This window comes from Neomonachus schauinslandi, chromosome 11 (assembly GCF_002201575.2).
Source record: "Neomonachus schauinslandi chromosome 11, ASM220157v2, whole genome shotgun sequence".
Taxonomy (NCBI): domain Eukaryota; kingdom Metazoa; phylum Chordata; class Mammalia; order Carnivora; family Phocidae; genus Neomonachus; species Neomonachus schauinslandi.
Window position 1 is genome coordinate 109518233 of NC_058413.1, and position 20525 is coordinate 109538757.

The 20525-nt window shown below is 39.7% G+C and overlaps 1 protein-coding gene across 2 annotated transcripts in view; it reads right to left on the reverse strand.

Moving 5' to 3' along the window:
* The window catches only part of DYNC2H1 (dynein cytoplasmic 2 heavy chain 1), a 301460-nt gene that overhangs the window by 105209 nt on the left and 175726 nt on the right, over positions 1 to 20525 (reverse strand). For both annotated transcript variants that reach the window (XM_021696303.1, XM_021696302.1), the window contains 5 exons: positions 17785 to 17910; positions 16608 to 16718; positions 11210 to 11365; positions 6311 to 6386; positions 837 to 1045 (listed from right to left, as the gene is read on the reverse strand). In XM_021696303.1, coding sequence (XP_021551978.1) covers positions 837 to 1045; positions 6311 to 6386; positions 11210 to 11365; positions 16608 to 16718; positions 17785 to 17910 — 678 coding nt within the window. The remainder of the gene's footprint in view (positions 1 to 836; positions 1046 to 6310; positions 6387 to 11209; positions 11366 to 16607; positions 16719 to 17784; positions 17911 to 20525) is intronic.

A 20525-nucleotide genomic window follows, 5' to 3' on the forward strand; every position in this document is an offset into this window, starting at 1 on the left:
ATATATGATCACAATATTCTAGGTAATAAAAGCATTATTTGGACATTAAGCAAAGATAAGTTTGTGGGAAAATAAATTAGAATTGAAATCTCTGAGCTATATTTAGTACTTTTTTTTTTTTTTTAAGATTTTATTTACTTATTTGACAGAGAGAGACACAGTGAGAGAGGGAACACAAGCAGGGGGAGTGGGAGAGGGAGAAGCAGACTCCCCGCCGAGCAGGGAGCCCGATGCGGGGCTCGATCCCAGGACCCTGGGATCTTGACCTGAGCTGAAGGCAGACGCTTAACGCCCGAGCCACCCAGGCGCCCCTATTTAGTACTATTTTCTGGAAGAGATGACCTCATTCCACAAGGCTTTCATAGGATGACTCACGGCGAAAAGCTCCAGCCGGCTACAATACACGTTCACGGAAACGTTGCCATCAAAGCCACCTCGAGTGTATCCCTCCTACGGCTGGTTCTGCTTTCAACTCGTAAGCCAGAAAGTGAAGATACGTGTGTTAAGTATCTGATTTCCTTCCTGGTCAGTAACATACCCGAGCCCTCTCATGCCCACTAGGAACGAGTATGCACTCTCCTTCCAGATCTTCAGTCTTAACTCTAACGTCTTCCTTACCGGAAACTCTATCCTATTATCATAAGCAGTCCCTAAGTATCCAAGGATGGACAACACACTTCACTAGAGTTCACAGAATCCGGCCACATGTTGGCATAACAGTAATCTGTATTTGTTAATAAGAATTATTTGTGCATTTGAAAAGAAACATGTATTTAACAGTTTAAGAAAGGATTCAAGTATCTGGTAATAGATTAAAAATGATGAATTTTACCTACCAGAATGCTGCAGGATTTTGGTAGAGATAAGGAATACGGAAAAACACTTTTCTTATTCCTTTGGTTTAAAACATCAGTTATTGAAGAATTAAAAAACTGTTTCAGATATGACTGAAGAACTCTAAGGTCAAAATAGTTATCTATGCGTCCACCATAAACAGCATTTTCAAGTAAACCATGTAAAAATTCCCACTGCACATCTTTGGTACCTATAATTTTAAAACATACTTTTATTAGCTTTATCTCTAAGATATTAGAAATATTCTTAAAATATTCTAAATTATTCTAAAATATTAATTAGATTCTTGGCTCCAGATATATTTATAGGATACAACAATATACATTTAACTAAGTTAAATCATTCCTTAAAAGGCTCATTAATAGGAATGTAAAATTCATTAATTCTTATTAATAACGATAAACATTAATATAATCACAGAATGGCTAGTATTTATTGAGATTATTTAATCAAGTAAAATTCCCCATTTTTCCATGTATCAACTCACTTAAGCCTTCTAACATAGGAGTATTAAAATTACCCAGTTATACCAATGAAGAAATTGAGGAATAGGGAGGATGAGTGACCCTAATCAGAAAATCACACAATCCCACAGCTCTGAACCAGAATGAGGTGCTCTGAAACCATACTCTTATCTGTCACACAACACTGCCTCCTTAAATGGGAAATTCCTTAGAATATATTCAAAACCTAATATTATACAATGATGAAAACCTCAGTTCGTCACCATAATCTGAATAAGGAAACTCTACAAAATAACTTCACACATCATAGTCTTGTAATGTCATGATTTTAACAGCCAATGTCCAGTTTCTATTCTAAAAGAGAAATGTAGTATAAAACAACACAATGACACTTTAAAGTCAGTATTTCATTTTGGAGCAAGAGCATCCTCTTAATCACAGTTCCGTGGTAATTTTAAACCGTAAGACTAATCTCAGGTCTGCAGTAAATACAGGACACGGCTGTACTTAACTCTGGCTACCGAGCACACTGCCAGCACCGCTGGTTTCGTTACCGGTTACTACACAATTCGGAGATGAGCACAAAGCCTGAGGGCAGACTAAGGGCAGCTGCAGCAGGGAAGACTCACTAAAGTTGCTTCCGGGGCGCCTGGGGGGCTCAGACGGTTAGGCGTCTGCCTTCGGCTCAGGTCACGATCCCGGGTTCCTGGGATCGAGTCCCGCATCAGGCTCTCTGCTCAGCGGGAAGCCTACTTCTCCCTCTCCCACTCCCCCTGCTTGTGTTCCCTCTCTCACTGTCTCTCTGTCAAATAAATAAATAAAATCTTAAAAAAAAAAAAAAAAAAGCTGCTTCCTGCCGACCTCGTAATCATCAACAGCGGCCAAGGAGCCATCACAACGGACTTCACCAGGACTCCACATCCTAGCTCTGCCTCGATCTCCACTAATGATGTATTAGTAATGGATAGCTCATTCATTCACAGGTAGGTCATCAGGGCATACAGAAACACTGATGTACCTTTCAACTTATAAAATACAAATAGCTATTATGTAAAATATTTTATAGAATTTTTAAGATCTTATATCCACTGTTCTCCGAATAAGTTTCATTTTGTTTAGGATTAAAGAAAAACAGAACTGAAATTATAGCAACAGCAGTAACAGTCAACAATCACTGCTAGCTTACTCAATATATTCACTGAACTGAATGTTAAATGTTTCCTGTGGCTTTTCTTAATCAAATTGCCCCAAAATCGAACCTATGGATACAGCATCTGCTACTATTCACATTTTATAGATCAGGAAGCTCGGGCATCAAGGTTATACATGTACTCCAGGTCTTAGGAGCTACGTAATTTCTATACCAACTCACCCCTATAATTAGAACTTTTTCTCTTTTTTGCATTTAATTCTGTACATGTGGAAGTCCCCATTATCAAGAAATTCTATAATCCTGAGTTTATACAGTTAGATTTTGACCATGAGATTCACCATCACTTTGAGGCACTGGCTTCTTATTCACATCAATTCAATGGTGTGGGGGCATAAAGTAACGTGATGGTATTAATGTGGTCACAAGCTTCAAGCACAATGACAAATCATTCCAACTCCCTGCTTGGGATTCTTCATCTTAAAAAAGCATATACAATGGAATGTTACTCGGCCATCAAAAAGAAGGAACTCTTGCCATTTCCAAAGACGTAGATGGAGCTAGAGTGCATAATGCTATAGGAAATAAGTCGGTCAGAGAAAGATAAATACCGTGTGATCTCACTCATATGTGGAACTTAAAAAACAAAACAGATGAACATAGGGGAAGGGGGAAAGAAAAGAAAAAAAGGAGAGAGAGAAGCAAGCAATCCATAAGACTTTCAACAATAGGGAACAAACAGGGTGAACAGAGGTAGGTGGGTGGGGGATGGGCTACATGGGGGATGGACATTAAGGGGGGCACGTGCTGTGATGAGCCCTGGGTGTCATATATTAGTGATGAATCACTGAATTCTACTCCAGAAACCAAAACTGCACTATATGTTAACTAACTTGAATTTAAATAAAAACTTGAAAAGACAAAAAAAAAAAAAAAAAAAGAAAAAGAAGAATCACCAAGATTCACTGCAAGCTAAAGCATTAGTACATATTCTCCAGAAAACTCTGTAAAATTAATATTGAAAACAAGAGCTTATAGAATCAGAAAAGTGGTTACCCTTGGCATGGAATGGGGCAGTGTTGGGTCATATGCATGAAGGAGTAGGGGACGCACTTCTGGAAGGCTGGTAATACTCTATCGATTTGGAGATAGTTACAAAGGTTCAATATATGACCATTCATTAAACTGTAAGTTCACGTACAGTTTTCTGATGCAGAATTCAAAATTTATTAAATAAAGAAAAACTCACTTGGAATGTTATTTGGCATTCAGTAAGGATAAACAAATGGTGAAGAAATGAATATCCTACCTACTCGTACGTATCCACTCAACATAAATACATCAACTATCTACCCAAAGCTCTAGCAGCATTATTCATAATCACCCCAGAGGACCCACAGGACCACCCAGGAAAGTATTATGATCAAAGAGTGGCTTACTATATAGCACTGAGAATAAATGATCTCTAACTTACGTAACCACGTAGATGAATCTCTCTAACAGAACATTAAATCAAAGAACCTAGAGACTGAGGAGTATATGCTGCATGATTCCAGTTTTACAAAAACAGACAGAAGTGATCTAGATGCTAAGATGCTAGTGTTCACGCAAGAGCTGGGGTGGTGGGGTGTTGGGATACGGTCACAACCGGAAGGCAATGGCACTGGTGATGTCCTGTTTCTCGATTAAGACGTTGGCTAAAGGAGCATGTTCATTGTGTGGAAGTTTCACTGAACTGTGATATATGATTTTTAGTACTTTTTGTACACAAATCATTCAAAATTTTAATCTCATAAACGTATTAAATTACAATGGGACTTGGACACATCCTAGATATCTAATCCTATCATTCTGCCAAAGACAAGTTACAGAATCATTTCTGATATCAGATATTAATTCAACTAACAGCAACTGAGTGCATACTATGGGCCAGGTCCTGCTACAGGTGTTAAGGACATAAGTCGTTAACAGAACAGTCAGAGATGTTGCTTTAAGGGAGATTACACTCTAGTGGGAAGAGATAAAATAACAAATGAATAAGCAACCAAACAATACTAGGTAGCACCGATGTACTCCAACAATACAACAGAACAAGGAGGGAGAGAGTAATTTTCAAATTCCTTTAGACTGGTGGTAATAGGAAGCTTATCTGAGGAGGATACTTGGAAGGTGAGGTGTGAATGGCAAGAAGAAGACAGACATATTGAAGGTCTGGGAGAAAAGCATTTCAGACAGAAGAGGTAGGAACCAAAACCTTCAGGTAGGAACAGGCCTGGCTCACTAGAGGAAAGGAAAGACTAGTGTTATTGTAGGTTTTAAATGGGAAATCTATACTTTTCTTTTCTAACGGTTTCTTTACCATGTGGAGAAGTTTTCCCAAAGGGTGCTAAAATAGAAGACTGGGTAAGCAGCTCTTACTTGGATTCCCAAGGCACTGATGAAGTTGCAATAAATGAACAGAATCATGATCTGCTTTGGACATGGAAGGGACAGAAACTGCCTAAACCCTGGGATGTTTAAGGATCTAAAAATCCAGGCTGATTCGCAACGACATGGATGGAACTGGAGGGTGTTATGCTGAGCGAAATAAGTCAATCAGAGAAAGACATGTATCATATGACCTCACTGATATGAGGAATTCTTAATTGCAGGAAACAAACTGAGGGTTGCTGGAGTGGGGGGTGGGGTGGGAGGGATGGGGTGACTGGGTGATAGACACTGGGGAGGGTATGTGCTCTGGTAAGCGCTGTGAATTGTGCAAGACTGTTGAATCTCAGATCTGTACCTCTGAAACAAATAATGCAATATATGTTAAGAAAAAAAAAAGAAGAAGAAGAAGGTAGCGGGAGGGGAAGAATGAAGCGGGGGAAATCGGAGGGGTAGACGAACCATGAGAGACGATGGACTCTGAAAAACAAACTGAGGGTTCTAGAGGGGAGGGGGGTGGGAGGATGGGTTAGCCCGGTGATGGGTATTGAGGAGGGCACGTTCTGCATGGAGCACTGGGTGTTATACGCAAACAATGAATCATGGAACACTACATCAAAAACTAATGACGTAATGTATGGTGATTAACATAACAAAACAATTTTTTTTTTAATTTAAAAAAAAGAATCCAGGCTGATTCATAGGTTCTGAACCTGAACAGATACGTGAATGGTGGTGCCATTTACCAAAGCGGGGCGGACTCAGGGAAGGGTGGTCTGGCAGGGCTGCAGGGTGGGATGGGGAGGCAGGAATCATTTTTAAGTTTGAGATTCCAATCAACATGCTCTCTTCCAATCCACCACTGCTCTCAACTCTCGTGTCCCCTTGCCCAGGCCCTAGACAACACATTTCAGAGATTCAACTGCTCCTGGCTTGAGGAGGCAGAGAGTTGGATGGCCTCCGCCTATCGGATCACATGGTCTTGTCTGTTGTTCTACTTCAATCTATTATTTGTACCTTGATTCTTGACTCCAACTTAATCTAAGTTAAGATTCTATAGACCTACAGTACTGACCTTAGCCTACCATACTCCTGGATTTGAACAGTTCCAAGATCTGAGTTATTCCTCATAAGCCTGAAACTTAGGAAGGCCACAAAGTGAAGACAAGGTCTTTCAAGCTTTCTATTTCCTGAGAGCTACAGATCAATCAGAAAACTATGGCATATAAAAAATGACCACAACAGATCAAGAACTATCCAATAGCATAAGCATGGCAGTCAGGACATTAAACACATGAAAAGCAAAGACCACATTTTACAATAGGAAGTCACTCTTGAAGAAACCACTTTATTAGTAAGACCTCAAAAAATTTTCCCATGAATACCAAAGATGACAATTACCAGTAGAACTTACCATCAAAGAGCCTGTCAATAATGCTGTACCCAGCCCGAAGATCTGATAAAGAAAACTCATAAAACTTGGTCCAACCCTACAAAACAAATTTACAAATACTGAAGAACTACAGTGTTCAAAGATTATATATATACATACATACATATATATATATATATATATACACCATGACCCTTATAATCTTAAGAATGTTCAAAATATGCTAAAAAAATAAAAGGGAAATTCCTGAAAATTTATAATAAAAACAGTAACTCTAAGGTTAACAGTAGTTTTTAAGAAGAAATTGACTGACCTCCATAGCATGCCAAAGACTTTTAATACCAGAACACTTTTTATCATTTAGTATTGTGGCAATTCAGTCATAGATCAAATTGGTAAATTTTTGAGTCTAAGTATGATGTACACACTGAGACAGTTTCTATAATTTTGTCCTTCAGATTGTGAGTTTTGTCCACAAACATGACAACAGAAATACTACAAAAAATTTTTTAAAGGCCCAAAGACATACAGCATTATTTCCTGTATATTTCACCCATGAAGCATTCATGTTGGAAGTAATTATAAACGTAGAGTTAATAACTACAATGCTTGTAATAAAAAGAACTTTCATAAAGCTCTATTTTTTTATAAAAATACAAAAAAGTAAAAATAATTTTGATGGTACTTCCATTAACTTTAATTAGTTTAATGTAATACATTGAAACTAAAATCTTTTTAGACTTTAATAGTATTTAGGAGGATCAACACAAATTTCATTCATCCATTAATCATTCAAAACAATGTTTATTAAATGTGTATTACATGTAAAGCTCTGCGTCTAAGAGAATGAACCCCAACATAAATAATCCCTGCCCTCCAGTCACTGTCAGTCAAACATGGGTGAGGGGGAAGTGGGTGGATACGATGCAACACTGGAATACAGCTACAAGGCAAAGGTACAATGCATCGGATGGAAGGAAAGATACTTGGTATATACACGAAAGAAGTCTGACCTCAGCTAAGGGGTAAAGCAAAGCCTCCGTGGTGGGAAGGGGAGTAGAACAGACAGGAAGAAAAACGTAGATGGGTAGTCAGGACAATGAAATTAAAGAATGTTGGTACTGGGGCGCCTGGGTGGCTCAGTCGGTTAAGCGACTGCCTTCGGCTCAGGTCATGATCCCGGAGTCCCGGGATCGAGTCCCGCATCGGGCTCCCTGCTCGGCAGGGGGTCTGCTTCTCCCTCTGACCCTCCCCCGTCTCATGTACTCTCTCTCTCATTCTCGCTCTCTCAAATAAATAAATAAATCTTTAAAAAAAAAGAATGTTGGTACTGCACGGTCACGGAAGGTGAAAATACCAAGAAGAGAGGTGTTAAGAATGACTTCCAATGGTGTCACTCGATGCTAAGTGCAGCACTGAAAGAGTGCAAGGCTTGGAAAGGTTCCATGAGCTCCCGGAACAAAAGTGTTCAACTAAAGGTTACCGAGTGCCTGTTCAGGTCAGTGAGAATATAGCAATGAACAAAAGAGAAAAATCTGTGCTCTTGAGAAGCTTATGCTCTAGTATTTGGATCCAGAATATGTGAGTTTTCAGTCATTTTTTAGACAAACTGGGTAAGTCAAATAAATAGCTGGATACATAAACCTAGATCTTAGGGAGCTGATCTGAGTTAGATATATAAATTTGGGCATCACTAACATTTGGATCAAAAAAATTACAGATCCTGTAAAAAACACAAGAGGTTTAAACTTCACTCATTAAGTTTTCGTACAGCTAAGAATTGAAGATCTGTAAGGGGTATGTGCCCATCAACAGGTAACAAACTTCCTGCAATATTTTAAATAAATTTCCTACCAACTCAAAATAAAGTCTTATTAATAATATTTCTTTTATCACTCTATTAGACCTTATTTATGAATGTTGATTCAAAATTTTTTCAATACTTTAGGGCGCCTGGGTGGCTCAGTCATTAACCGTCTGCCTTCGGCTCAGGTCATGATCCCAAGGTCCTGGGATCAAGCCCCGCATCAGGCTCCCTGCTCCGCGGGGAGTCTGCGTCTCCCTCTCCCGCTCCCCCTTCTTGTGCTCGCTCTCTCTTGCTCTCTCAAATAAATAAAATCTTTAAAAAAATAAAGTAAAAACTTCTCAACACTTTAAAGATTAGTATTTATAAAACCCTCCAGTAAGAGGACTGCAGCTCTCAGTGTCACCTAACAGCAGTTTCCAAGTGAGACGCTAATTCTAAAATGGTAAGACCTGGGCTCTGAGTCACACCATTACGGACATGGGTATGTGATGAAGGATTTTAAAAACATGGTACAAAAAATTTGAAAGGTAGTATTTGTTATTCATGTGATATTTTCTAATAGAAATCATGTTATAATGACGGCCCATGGAATCCTGCTCAGCCCACCTGGAAACCCAGGCATGGTGTGAAGCGTTCCTATAAAGATGAGTGGGGTGAAGCCTGTTATCAAGGTGCTCACAGTCTAGGAAGAATAACAAGACAACCAAGAAGAACAAAGACCCAATAAAAATGACATTCCGTGAAGTACAGTATTAGAAGTACAGCATACATGTGGAAAATAGAGGAGGTTAATTCTGCAAATACACCACTACAATGAAAAACAGCAAAAAATCTTGTACTAACATGAGGAATGAAAACTAAGTTGAATGGGTGGTGGATCTTTATTTCTACAAGTTGGTGACTGATGAGGAAAAGAAGGAAAATACAGAGAGTTTGTGGACTGCATATGCCTGACACCGTCTCTAGCAATTAATGATATTTTGGATTTTGACTGGGTTTTCCTCCAATTTCATCATTTTTACAAGAGAGCAACTTAACATGTTAAAAAAAAAAGTAATACTTCCAAATATTTTTTGTGTGTGAAAGTAAATTGCTCTAAAAAGAACATTTTGGTAGCATTTACAATTCCTTAAAATGCACATATCTTTTGACCCAAACATTCCAAGGTAGGAATTGCCACCGTGAATAAACATGAAATGAGGCAAATGTAGGGATATCCACTGCAGTATTTTCTGTAACAGCAAAGACTGAAAGAATATATATATCCATCCAACAAAACAAAACTGCTTAACAGGAAGTATGTCGATATAATGAATACAAATGATATTTAAAAATTAGGCATGAAATGCTTACTAAGATTTAAAAATCTCTGAAATGTATTGGTTAATAAAGCAAAATACAGAACCGTGTTTGTAAAATGCTGCTGTTGGAGTTAAAAAGAACATATGTCTCTAAACACATGGAACATGCTTGCTTACTTATACGCTCTTTCTGAAGGACCCGAGGAGTGGGGGGGGGGCAGCGGCTGCCCCAGGAACGGCAGTAGGTGTCAGGGAGACAGCACAGGAGGAGAGACTAAATTTTAGTTGCAAATCTTCTCATAGCTTTTTATATGATGTGCATGTATCCCTTAATTTAAAAAATCTGATTTCATTTAAAAAATAATTCCTGGGGCGCTCCTTTCTTCAATGACTTCTTCTATGACTGCTGCTGTTGTTCCCTTCAGGATCACTATGAGGGCATGGGCTTTGGAGGAAGGTGGGCCTGGCCACCTCCAAGCTCCAGAGTCTCTGAGGTGTGACTCCCTCAGCAAGTTAACTGCCCTCAGGAATCACTGGCCTCCTTGGTCAAATGAGAATAATCAGCACACCCTTCCTTTAAGTGTACTTTGCAAATTATATGCAACAACACACTGCTGTTTTTAGTCACTACTTCATCAGTCTGACAAATCTTTACTAACAGGTGATGTGCAAGGCGCTTCTAAACACACACTATTTCATCCAACCCTCACAACAAAGGTGCAGCTGAGCATTCCCACTATGCAGCTGAGGTCGCACGACTAGGAAATCTAGAGTCAGGACTCAAGCCCAGGTCTGTAACTCCACAACGACCTCTTATTTTGACATGTTACTGAGAGAGAGAGAGAGGCTAAATCGGGGGCCACTGGGGAGCACAGGCTCAGGGGGAGACAAGCAGGCAACACTAAAAAAAGAGGGAACAATTAAATCTGGACGTGAAGCGATGTATGACTTAGGCATGTGCCAAGAAGAACAGAATGCAGGACCAGCTCGGACTACGTGGCAAGGGGAAGATGTGGTCTAGTGGCCATGAGAACAGTCAGAGCCACAACCTATGGCAACAAAGAGCAGCATGAATTCAAAGACCATGAGGAAGAGCGGAGAATGAGCAGGAACGGGGGTCTGGGAGGAGGCCGAGGACAAAGGCAAGTCTTTCCTTCTGGACCACAGCAGGAAACATGCACAGTTCCTCACAAGGACAACAGAAAGCCATCTGATGGGCTGTATGCAGAGTACTGAAATAATCCATCTTACGTATTAGAGAAACACGTCTGGCTGCTACGTGGACAGAGCAAACACAGGAGGAAGGTGATCTCGGAAAGTAGAACAGGTAAGGGGCGAGGAGGCTCAGGAAAAACAGTGAAGAGAAATGCACAGATCTCAACTACACTTTGCAAGGAGAATGAACTGGCTAGGGGGGCTGAGAAAGAAACATGTCAAGAATGATTCCTAGGTTCCCAGCTTGAGGAAATAAATGGGTATCAATAGCTTTAACTGAGGGGGTACACTGACAGTAAAACAACTATGGGGAATTCAGTCTTGAAGTCTGAGATGACTGTGACCACAAAAATGATACCTAACACAATGAGGGTTTATGACGGCTCATGCATTGTTCCAAACAATGTAATTCGGAGATGTGAACTACGTAACTACTTGCAAGTCCAGAAGATGAACAGCAAAGATAGAATTAGAGATACAAAGTTATGAATCATGAGCCATTAATTAAGTAATCCTAGCCATTTACACTAAATTACAGAAACACTAATACAAAAATATGCACAGCTTACAGTGTGTCCAAGACATGTTCTAACTCACCTGTGGAATATAATTTCTTCTTTCTTGACATGCAGCATGAAACCATGCAAAACTAAAGAGAGTGTGAGCTCGATGTATGTTATCTTTTTTGCTGATTTGCTCAGGAGTCCAAGATTCGTAAGTACGCATTAAATTCTTCTTCAAACCTGGAGGTGACTGAAGACAAAATATTGACATCCTATTGTTTCAAATCTTACAAATGAAATTAATATTTAACATTTTTAAGGATTTATTTTAATAAAGTTTTCACTATTACCCAGTTCAACTTACTATTACGTTACTTCAAAATGTATGTATCTAAAACTAGTTTTAAACTCCTTGTACCTAACAGTTCCCTCAATTATAAATTCAAAAATTTCAAATTAAAAAACTGTAAAACCAACAATATTCAAAACAACCAAGTAAGTTTTATATGATCATTGAGGTAATTTACTGAAACTGAATTGTCATTTACACAGTGAATTTGACACAGATTGTTACAGGGCATGTGGTTTTTACTTTCATAGAAGGTTCTCCCTCTCCAGGTGCTATGTGAATTTCCATGAGGCCTTCCAAATACTATTTCATACAATACAACTAATGTTTCTTGAACATTAGTCCACCAGAGGTGAAGTGGGTATCAGCTGACACTGCAAGGCTCATAACCACAAATTCAAACCCAGAAACTCAAAGTGTATATTAGACTAGTATTCAGTCAAAAAACATTCATCCACATGTCCAGAATCTGTTTATATTTTTCAGTTTTCCAAATGAAAAAGACAAATTCTGAATTCTTAGAAAAAGAATAAAATAAACCCATTTTTTAAAAAAAAAAAAAAGAATTCTCCCCCCCCCCTTTTTTTTAAAACCAAATGCATTTGTATATTAATAATTGGTTCCTTTACAATTTTCTAAGGCTGGGGAGCCTGGGTGGCTCAGTGGGTTAAGCGTCTGCCTTCAGTTCAGGTCATGATCTCAGGGTCCTGGGATCGAGTGCTGCATTGGGCTCCCTGCTCAGTGGGGAGTCTGCTTCTCCCTCTCCCTCTACCCTTCACCCCTGCTTCTCCTCTCTCTAATAAATACAATGTTTTAAAAAAATTCTTCTAAGTTTAAAAAAAATTAACGTGCATTTCTCTGCCAAACTTATTTTAATTAGCTTGCACTAAAAGTAAAATTTTTCCTCTAAATGCTTTCTAACACAAAAAGCATAATTAATGGAAGTCAGGACCTTAAGAAGCCTACTGCAGGGAACTCCCTTTGCAATCCTTTCCATTCTGTTTTTTCTCAAATAAAAAAACTTCTTTAAGATTAGAAGAAAAAAAATACCACTAATTTACTAAGTACACATCCAAATTTATACTTTTCAAAATGAAAATTTTTTGTTTATGAAACATTTACAAAAAATTATGATAGAATAGGCTAAATTTCCTGAGCACTATTCAATAAAACATGAAATTAACAGGAAACTGAACAACCACTTGGAGTTTTTAAAACAATAAAGATTACACAAAATGAATAAATCCTATGTAATTACAGAGAGAGTCGTACATAAATAAAGAGTATTTGAAAAATAACAAAATGAAGACACTACTATGTCAAACTATGGGATAAGGCCAAACACATTCTCAGCTGCAAATTCACAAACATAATAATAATTTTAGTATTGTTTCAAGTAAATATAAGTCAATGGACTCAACAGAAGAAATCAGTAAAAACAAAAGCAAATATAAATCTAAGGACAACTTTAGAAGAAAAAGAATAAAGCAGGAAATTCAGTGGAAAGAATTACTAAGATAAAAGTAAATGATGAAGTATGACATTGGTTATTTGGAGTAAATTTTTTAAAAGTCTGTCAACTAATCAAAAAAAAGTAATAAAATAGAGAATTAAAACCTTCAAAGTTACTAGAGGCATATGTGTACATATATGCACATATATAGTAATTTTGGTTTTTTTTTTTAATTTTATTTATTTGAGAGACAGCGAGAGAGACACAGAGAGAGAGAGAGAGAGAGAGAGAGCACAAGCAGGGGGAGTGGCAGGCAGAGGGAGAAGCAGGCTCCCTGCTGAGTAAGGAGCCCGATGGATGCGGGACTCGATCCCAGAACCCCGGGATCATGACCTGAGCTGAAGGCAGACGCTTAACTGACTGAGCCACCCAGGCGCCCCTATATTTATAATTTTGAATATAACTAACTGCACTCTTTTCTAAAATAATTATCCACATGGATTTAATAGGAAAAAAATCACCCATTTAGATTAAACAAAACTTCCATAAAAAAGTAATCAAATAACCTCGTGAAAAAAAATCCTGGAAAAGACTGCAGATTAAGTTAAAATGTTCAAGGAGGGGCGCCTGGGTGGCTCAGTTGTTAAGCGTCTGCCTTCAGCTCAGGTCATGATCCCGGGGTCCTGGGATCGAGCCCCCCATCAGGCTCCCTGCTCTGCGGGAAGCCTGCCTCTCCCTCTCCCACTCCCCCTGCTTGTGTTCCCTCTCTCGCTGTGTCTCTCTTTGTCAAATGAATAAATAAAATCTTTAAAAAAAAAAATGTTCAAGGAACAGTTCTCCTGATGTATTAACTCTTCATATGATGAAATATTTACTGTGTTCTTCATAACTGCCAGTTATTTTAAGTACAAAACTCAAGAGAAAAAATATCCCCTGCCCTTGTGGCTCCTACAATCCAGTTCTAGGATATATGGTCAAACAGTGCACTGGGAAAGCAGCTGGGAAGATTCTGGAACTGTTCTTTCTTATTAGACACTGTAATGACTTTCAATTAACATATTTCCAAATATTAAACCAACTTCACATTCCTTGATTAATCCTTATCTTTCTTCTTTCTTAAATGAGACTAACACCTTCAGATAAAAAAAATAAGAAATACTGATCTAAAGCAACAGGTAGTTAGTTATAAACACTAGGACGTTTTTCTTCCAAAGATTATAACAAAAAAAATTCTACAAACAGGAAAAAAAAACAAGCAGAACCTCTCTTACCAGTTAACTATTTTATTTATGACTTTGACCAGTGACATAATAACACTGTGAACACATACAGTTTTGGATACACCAGGTTTGGACATTATGTGTCTGAAGCACGATAGACTGGAACAAGGAAACGGACACTGAGAATCTGACTTAGCTGTGCCAGAAAACAAGTTAAGAACACCAGATACTCACCTGCAAAGAACAAAGCTGAACCCTTACCTGACACCATATTTTTGTAAAAATTAACTCACAAGGCACTCAAGACCTAAATGTAAGGCTCTGAAACAATAAAACCAGAAGGAGGCCCAGGAGGAGGCTCCGTGACATCGGCTCTGGCAACGATTCTTTGGAGAGGACACCAGAGCAGAGGCAACAAAAGCAAAGAACAGACAAACGGGACTCCATCCAAGTTTACAGATGTCTGAGCAACAGGGAAACCATCCACCCAGGGAAGAGCGACGACATGGAAGACAGTGTCTGCTGGCTACACATCTCATGAGGGACTCCTCCAACTCAATGACAACTCCAAGTCAAAACGGGCAAAAGACTTGAAGAGACCCTTCTCTCAGTAAAATATGCAAATGGGCAAGAAGCCTAAGAAAAAATTCTCACCATCACTAATTATCAAGGAAACGCAAAGCCAACCAACGGTGAGCTATGGGCTTGCAGTGCTAGGACGGTTACTATAAACACACGCAGAAGTAACAAGCGCTGGGGGGATGTAAAATGGAGCACTGCAAGGATGAACACTGTGGAGCTCCTCGAAACATGAAAAACGGGGTTACCTCTGATCCAGCAGTTCCAGCTGAACACAGGATCTCAGAGAGTGCTTGCCCACTCACATTCACCACAGCGTTACTTACAGCAGTCAAGAGGCAGAAACCCCACCTGCCCACGGACCGAGGAATGGATAAGGAAAACGTAGGATGTACAGACACAATGGGGTATTATCAGCCCTCAGAAGAGACAGAAATCCTGTCCCATGCTACGACATGGATCACTATCTTGAGGACATTCTCTTGAGTAAAATAAGCCAGTCTCCAAAAGACAAATAATACATGATTCTACTTATAGGAGGTATCTAAGGTAGTCAAACTCCTAGAAAACAGAGAGTAGAGATCGCCAGGGTTGGAGGAACAGGGAAATGGGGAGTCACTGCTCAATGGACAGAATTGCAGGTTCTCAACATGTGAAAAGGTCTAGAGATGTGCTGCACAACAAAGTACAAATGACCACCACCAAACTATGTAAATAAAAATGGTTACGATGGTAAATTTTGTGTTTTTTACTGATAACACCAAAAAAATGAAATAAAATTTATAAAAGGAAAATTTAGATGTATTTTTATAAATACCATCTTATGCGCTTATTTAGGTTTATTTTACCTCACCAAAACAAAAAGGGGTTTTTCTGAGTCTAGCTGACACAGAGTGTTACAGTAGTTTTGGGTGTACAAACACAGTGAAGGGACGAGTTCATTATACCTGACGCTGCGCTCACCTTGGTGCAGCCCCAGCTGTCCCTGCACCACCACGGACCCTGCTCCCCAGGCTGTGCCTCCCAGGCCCCCGAAGCCCTCGTCCCTCACCGCCCTCCACCCGCTCTGCCCGTCCCACTCTGCCACCCCGGGGCACCAGTCTGTTCTCTACCCAAAGGTCCGATTTTGCTTTTTGTTTGTATATTCATGTATTACATTCCACTTACGAGTGACATCATGGATTTGTCTTTCTCAGTCTAACTTATTTCACTGGGCATAATACCCTGTAGGTCATGCATGTGGTGGCAAGTGGCAAGACTTCGTGTTGTTGTACGGCTGAGCAGCAGGCTGCCCTGTACGTGCACCACATCTTCTTCACCCATTCATCACTGATGGATACCCAGGGGTCTTGGGGATACTGGCTACTGTAGATCATGCCGCTATAACGTCGGGGTGCATGTGTCTTTTTGAATTAGTGTTTTGTTTTCTCTGGGTAAACACCCAGTAGGGCAATGACTGGATCCCAGGGTAGTTCTGTATTTTTAATTTCTGAGGAGCGTCCACACTGCATCCAGGGTGGTGGCTGCACCAGCGGACAGCCCCCCCCAGCGGAGCATGACACTTTCTCTCCACGTCCTCACCGACACTTGCTGTTGCTTGTGTAGTTTGCTTTAGCCATTCTGACCAGTGTGGTATCTCACTGTGGTTTTGATCTGCATTTCCCTGATGAGGAGTGATGCTGAGCATCTTTTCATGTGTCTGTTGGCCATCTGTGTGTCTTCTCTGGAGAAATGTCTGTCCAGGTCCTCCACCCACTTACTCGTTGAACTGACTGTCATAAAGGAAACTCTGGTGTGTTTTGTACGACCGACAGTTCTTTACAGAGCTTTAGGAGGAGCATGGAGACTAGGGCACTTCACGCTGAGTGACTCAGGGTTGAAGTCTCCTTACCTCGTAGGTGATCTTCAGACTTGACTGTAGTAAGATAGGGGTGAAGTGGGGATGGACTTCTGCAGTGAGCCACAGACGAAAGGTATCTTTAGGCTGCAGAGTGTTCAATTCCTTGTGTACAAATACAGCAACAAGAAAAATCTACTTAAACACACACACACTAATTTCCATTTTATAAATATATTAGTAAGTAAAATTTCTTTCTAAAATCCTTCTGTGACATTCTGATACATTTCCTTCTGTTGCTTATTTGCTCCATGACTTTGGGGTCTAGGACTTACACCAGCTCTAAGCAAGGACAGTAACAGTACACACCCTGTAAGACACTCGTCATGGTGCCCAGTGCACAGTCTGTACAAAGTAAGCGTTAGCAGCAACTGAGAGGCCTCAACTAGCAACCACGTGCGGGACTTTGGGTTCTCACTGCTTCGATCCATACCTCACAGAGTTCTTTAAGGACATCAATTCCTTTATTAGCAATTTTTGTTGTACACTATTGCCTATAATATAAATTCAAAGCTTCACCATCCGAATTCCTCTGCCCAAGCTGTGTGCGTTGGTCACTTATTCAAATTTTTATGTCTGTGTCTTTACAAATATTATTCTTTCTACCTGTTACTCTCTTTGGAACCTGACAAATTCTTACTCATCTGTCAATTTAAACACCCTGTTTTAGGGGGATATCTTCTTCAACTCTTCATTACCATAGTCCCAGGCAGAATTCATCACTGATGGCAGTTTGTAAATTCTCTTCCATAGTGTTTATGATGCTACAATATAGTTATTAAAGTGGCCTGTCTCTTCTAAACCAAGTTCCTTCCCATGGAGCAGGTTACAAATTTTGTATGCAACCCACACTTAGGGCAACTGCTCGTTTTTTTCTGTACTAAACAAGTGCTTGTAGAATAAAGGAATGAATGAATGACAGAAGAACTGTCAAGAGTTCTAAAAGAATGAGATCTAAAAATTACTTTAATAAATATAATCTATGTCTGATACTAACATTCATTATTATAATGTAAAATGCAGAGTGAAAGTAACCAAAAAAATTTAAAAAGAGAAAGAATTGGCTTTTATAAAAATATTTGTGTATGTTTAGAATTGTAAATTATATACTCTTATACCACATAATAGTATACCATAATATACCATTTATACCACATTTATCTGAATCTACCTTTTCCAGAACTGGCAGCCAAGACACCACCAGATGTAAGTTCTTCAAACACAGCCAGTCCCCACTGCGGGCACATTCTTTCAGCATCTGAATTGCTAAATCAGCTTGACCCTGACCCATAGCAACCTGCAAAAACAAAATGAAAAACAATACTAAACAACAAATCCGATAACACGTAACAGGAGAGAGTCAAATTAACCTGTCATACATACTGAACTCAATTATTTTGATGAGAGTTCTAAGTTTTTAATAACTCTGTTGCCATTTCCAACAGTTGTCTTGTTTTTGCCCTTTATCAGTAGATTTCTAATACTTTCTGTTTATTAAAAATACATTATCATTATAGCTTTGCAAGTTACAGAAGAGTATAAAGAATTATTGAATAGTTTTATTTTTGTTTCTCATTCCCCTATTTCCTGCAATTCTAACCCTCTCAAACGTGACCCTTAAAAAAAAAGGAAATTTTTTTAACTGTCGTCTTGAATTCTTTGAGGGTTTAATCATTAATGTTTAATCATTAATACTACGACTTCCTTGAAATTTACTTCTGATTTTTCCAACAACGCACGTATCTGGCTCTCAAGCTACAGGTCTAACTGTGTAATGGTGTGATTCCCTAGCTTCCGTCATCCAGGAAATCCTCACAGGGCGAGGACTCTACACTCTGCCCACTGCTCCTCTAGGGCTGCTCAGAGAGAGGGGGCCTAGGGGGCTGAGGGCCAAGAAGAGAATAAAGACAGAGTGGGCATGGGCATCCCGAGCTCACTGGAATCCCAGGGCCATGTTCCCAGGTGCTGCAGTCCACCTGTGCTGAGGACGCTCAGCGAGGGGCCCGGTCCTCCTCGTAGAGCAGACAACCTGCAAGCATGTTCGGAGCTGGAAGGCCGAGACGACGGACTGCGCTCAGGCTGCACGGTCAGATTCTGCAGGTGTTAGTACAGAGTCCCAGGTGGCTACACCCACGGACCACGTGCAGTCTGGACTCCTCAGCCTGTTTGTACAGGCCAGCTTACAGCATACCTGTGCACCAGGACAGCCAAGGTGTGTGCATGTAGATAATTTATGAACAGACACATGGAGATTCCTGGCTCAGCTTTTATTGGGTACACGGTCAAAACACTTTCAAGACTACGGTTATAGATTACTGCAAACCACAGTGATTTGTCTCCATAATGAATACAACATAGCATTTCATTGCTTTTTAGTTGACTTTTACAAGTATTGATTTTGTTTTTCAATTAGACTATAAAGTTATTGACAGTGGGAACCATGTCTAACTCATTGCATACTAAAGCATGCAATAACACAGGTAATAAATACTCACATATTGATTTTTTAAAAAGATTTTATTTATTTATTTGACAGAGAGAGACACAGCAAGAGAGGGAACACAAGCAGGGGGAGTGGGAGAGGGAGAAGCAGGCTTCCCCCCGAGCAGGGAGCCCGATGCGGGGCTCGATCTCAGGACCCTGGGATCATGACCTGAGCCAAGGGCAGACGCTTAACGACTGAGCCACCCAAGTGCCCCTTGATTTTTTTGTTTTAATTTCAAGGTCTAACCCTGAATGAAACAAATAGGAGGTGAAACAAAGTGGTTGAATTGTTTTGATGCACCTACTAGTTTGCCATTATTAAAATGCAAAATAAATCCCACAAAAAAAAAAAAAATGCAAGTATAGGCATGTACAACAGAATTAGAGAAAAGGTTAAGTATTTTGCTCAACGGAAATGACAGCTAAAAATAGGCAACTCAGCGTTTCCCATAAAGCATCAATTATATGAAAAAAGCTTAAAGATTCATAAAACCTCAGAAAAAAATATGTACTATAAATTTTTTTTAAAAAAGCACAACAGGAAAATGTCAAGAAGATGGTTAGCCACCCATTCCCTCTGAGATCTACACAACTTCTGCCATTAAAACTTAATTTTTGGGGGGGGCGCCTTGGTGGCTCAGTTGGTTAAAGGTCTGCCTTTGGCTCAGGTCATGATCCCAGGGTCCTGGGATCGAGTCCCACATCGGGCTCCCTACCCAGCGGGGAGCCTGCTTCTCCCCCTCCCTCTGCCCTTCACCCTGTTCATGCACGCTCTCTCTCTGTCAAATAAATAAAATCTTTAAAAAAATTAATTTTTTGCATCAAGAATGTATTAGCCTTAGCATATACATTCAGCACATAAACAAAACTTTAAAATAACAGAATCATGAATAATTATGTCCATATCGAAAGGCTTTACTTTAACAATTTTGCAAATTCAGTATACAAAACTTTACATGTTTAATAGTCAAACCTACTGCAGATGCAAATAGCTCTACCCTGCAGCTAAAATCAATACCAACAGATACAAGGTGCAGACAAGGCCCCTCATGCAGGCTCCTCACTGACCACTGATGGTGCCCTGCTAAGGCGTCAGGACACCCTACCTAGGGTGGAATCAGATCCCCTCGCCCGAGAACCACTCCCTGCTCTTAGCTGCCTTCCGTCCAGGTTCCCCACAACATTCCGACTTCTCCATTTGCTGCTTAATCATTATAATGAAAGCGGTTTATTTATTCAGTTGTCAAAAACTGAGAGTAAATTAAATACATATTCTGACTAGCATGCAAACTGAATTGCACAAAGCAGGCAACCTGAACAAGGTAAACTCCTAAATTTACCTCAGAAAAATGGTCCTCTGTTACCTAAGTTTTACTCACAAGTTTATGTAAATATTGCTGATTTACTGTAAAAGCATCCAAGTAAAAT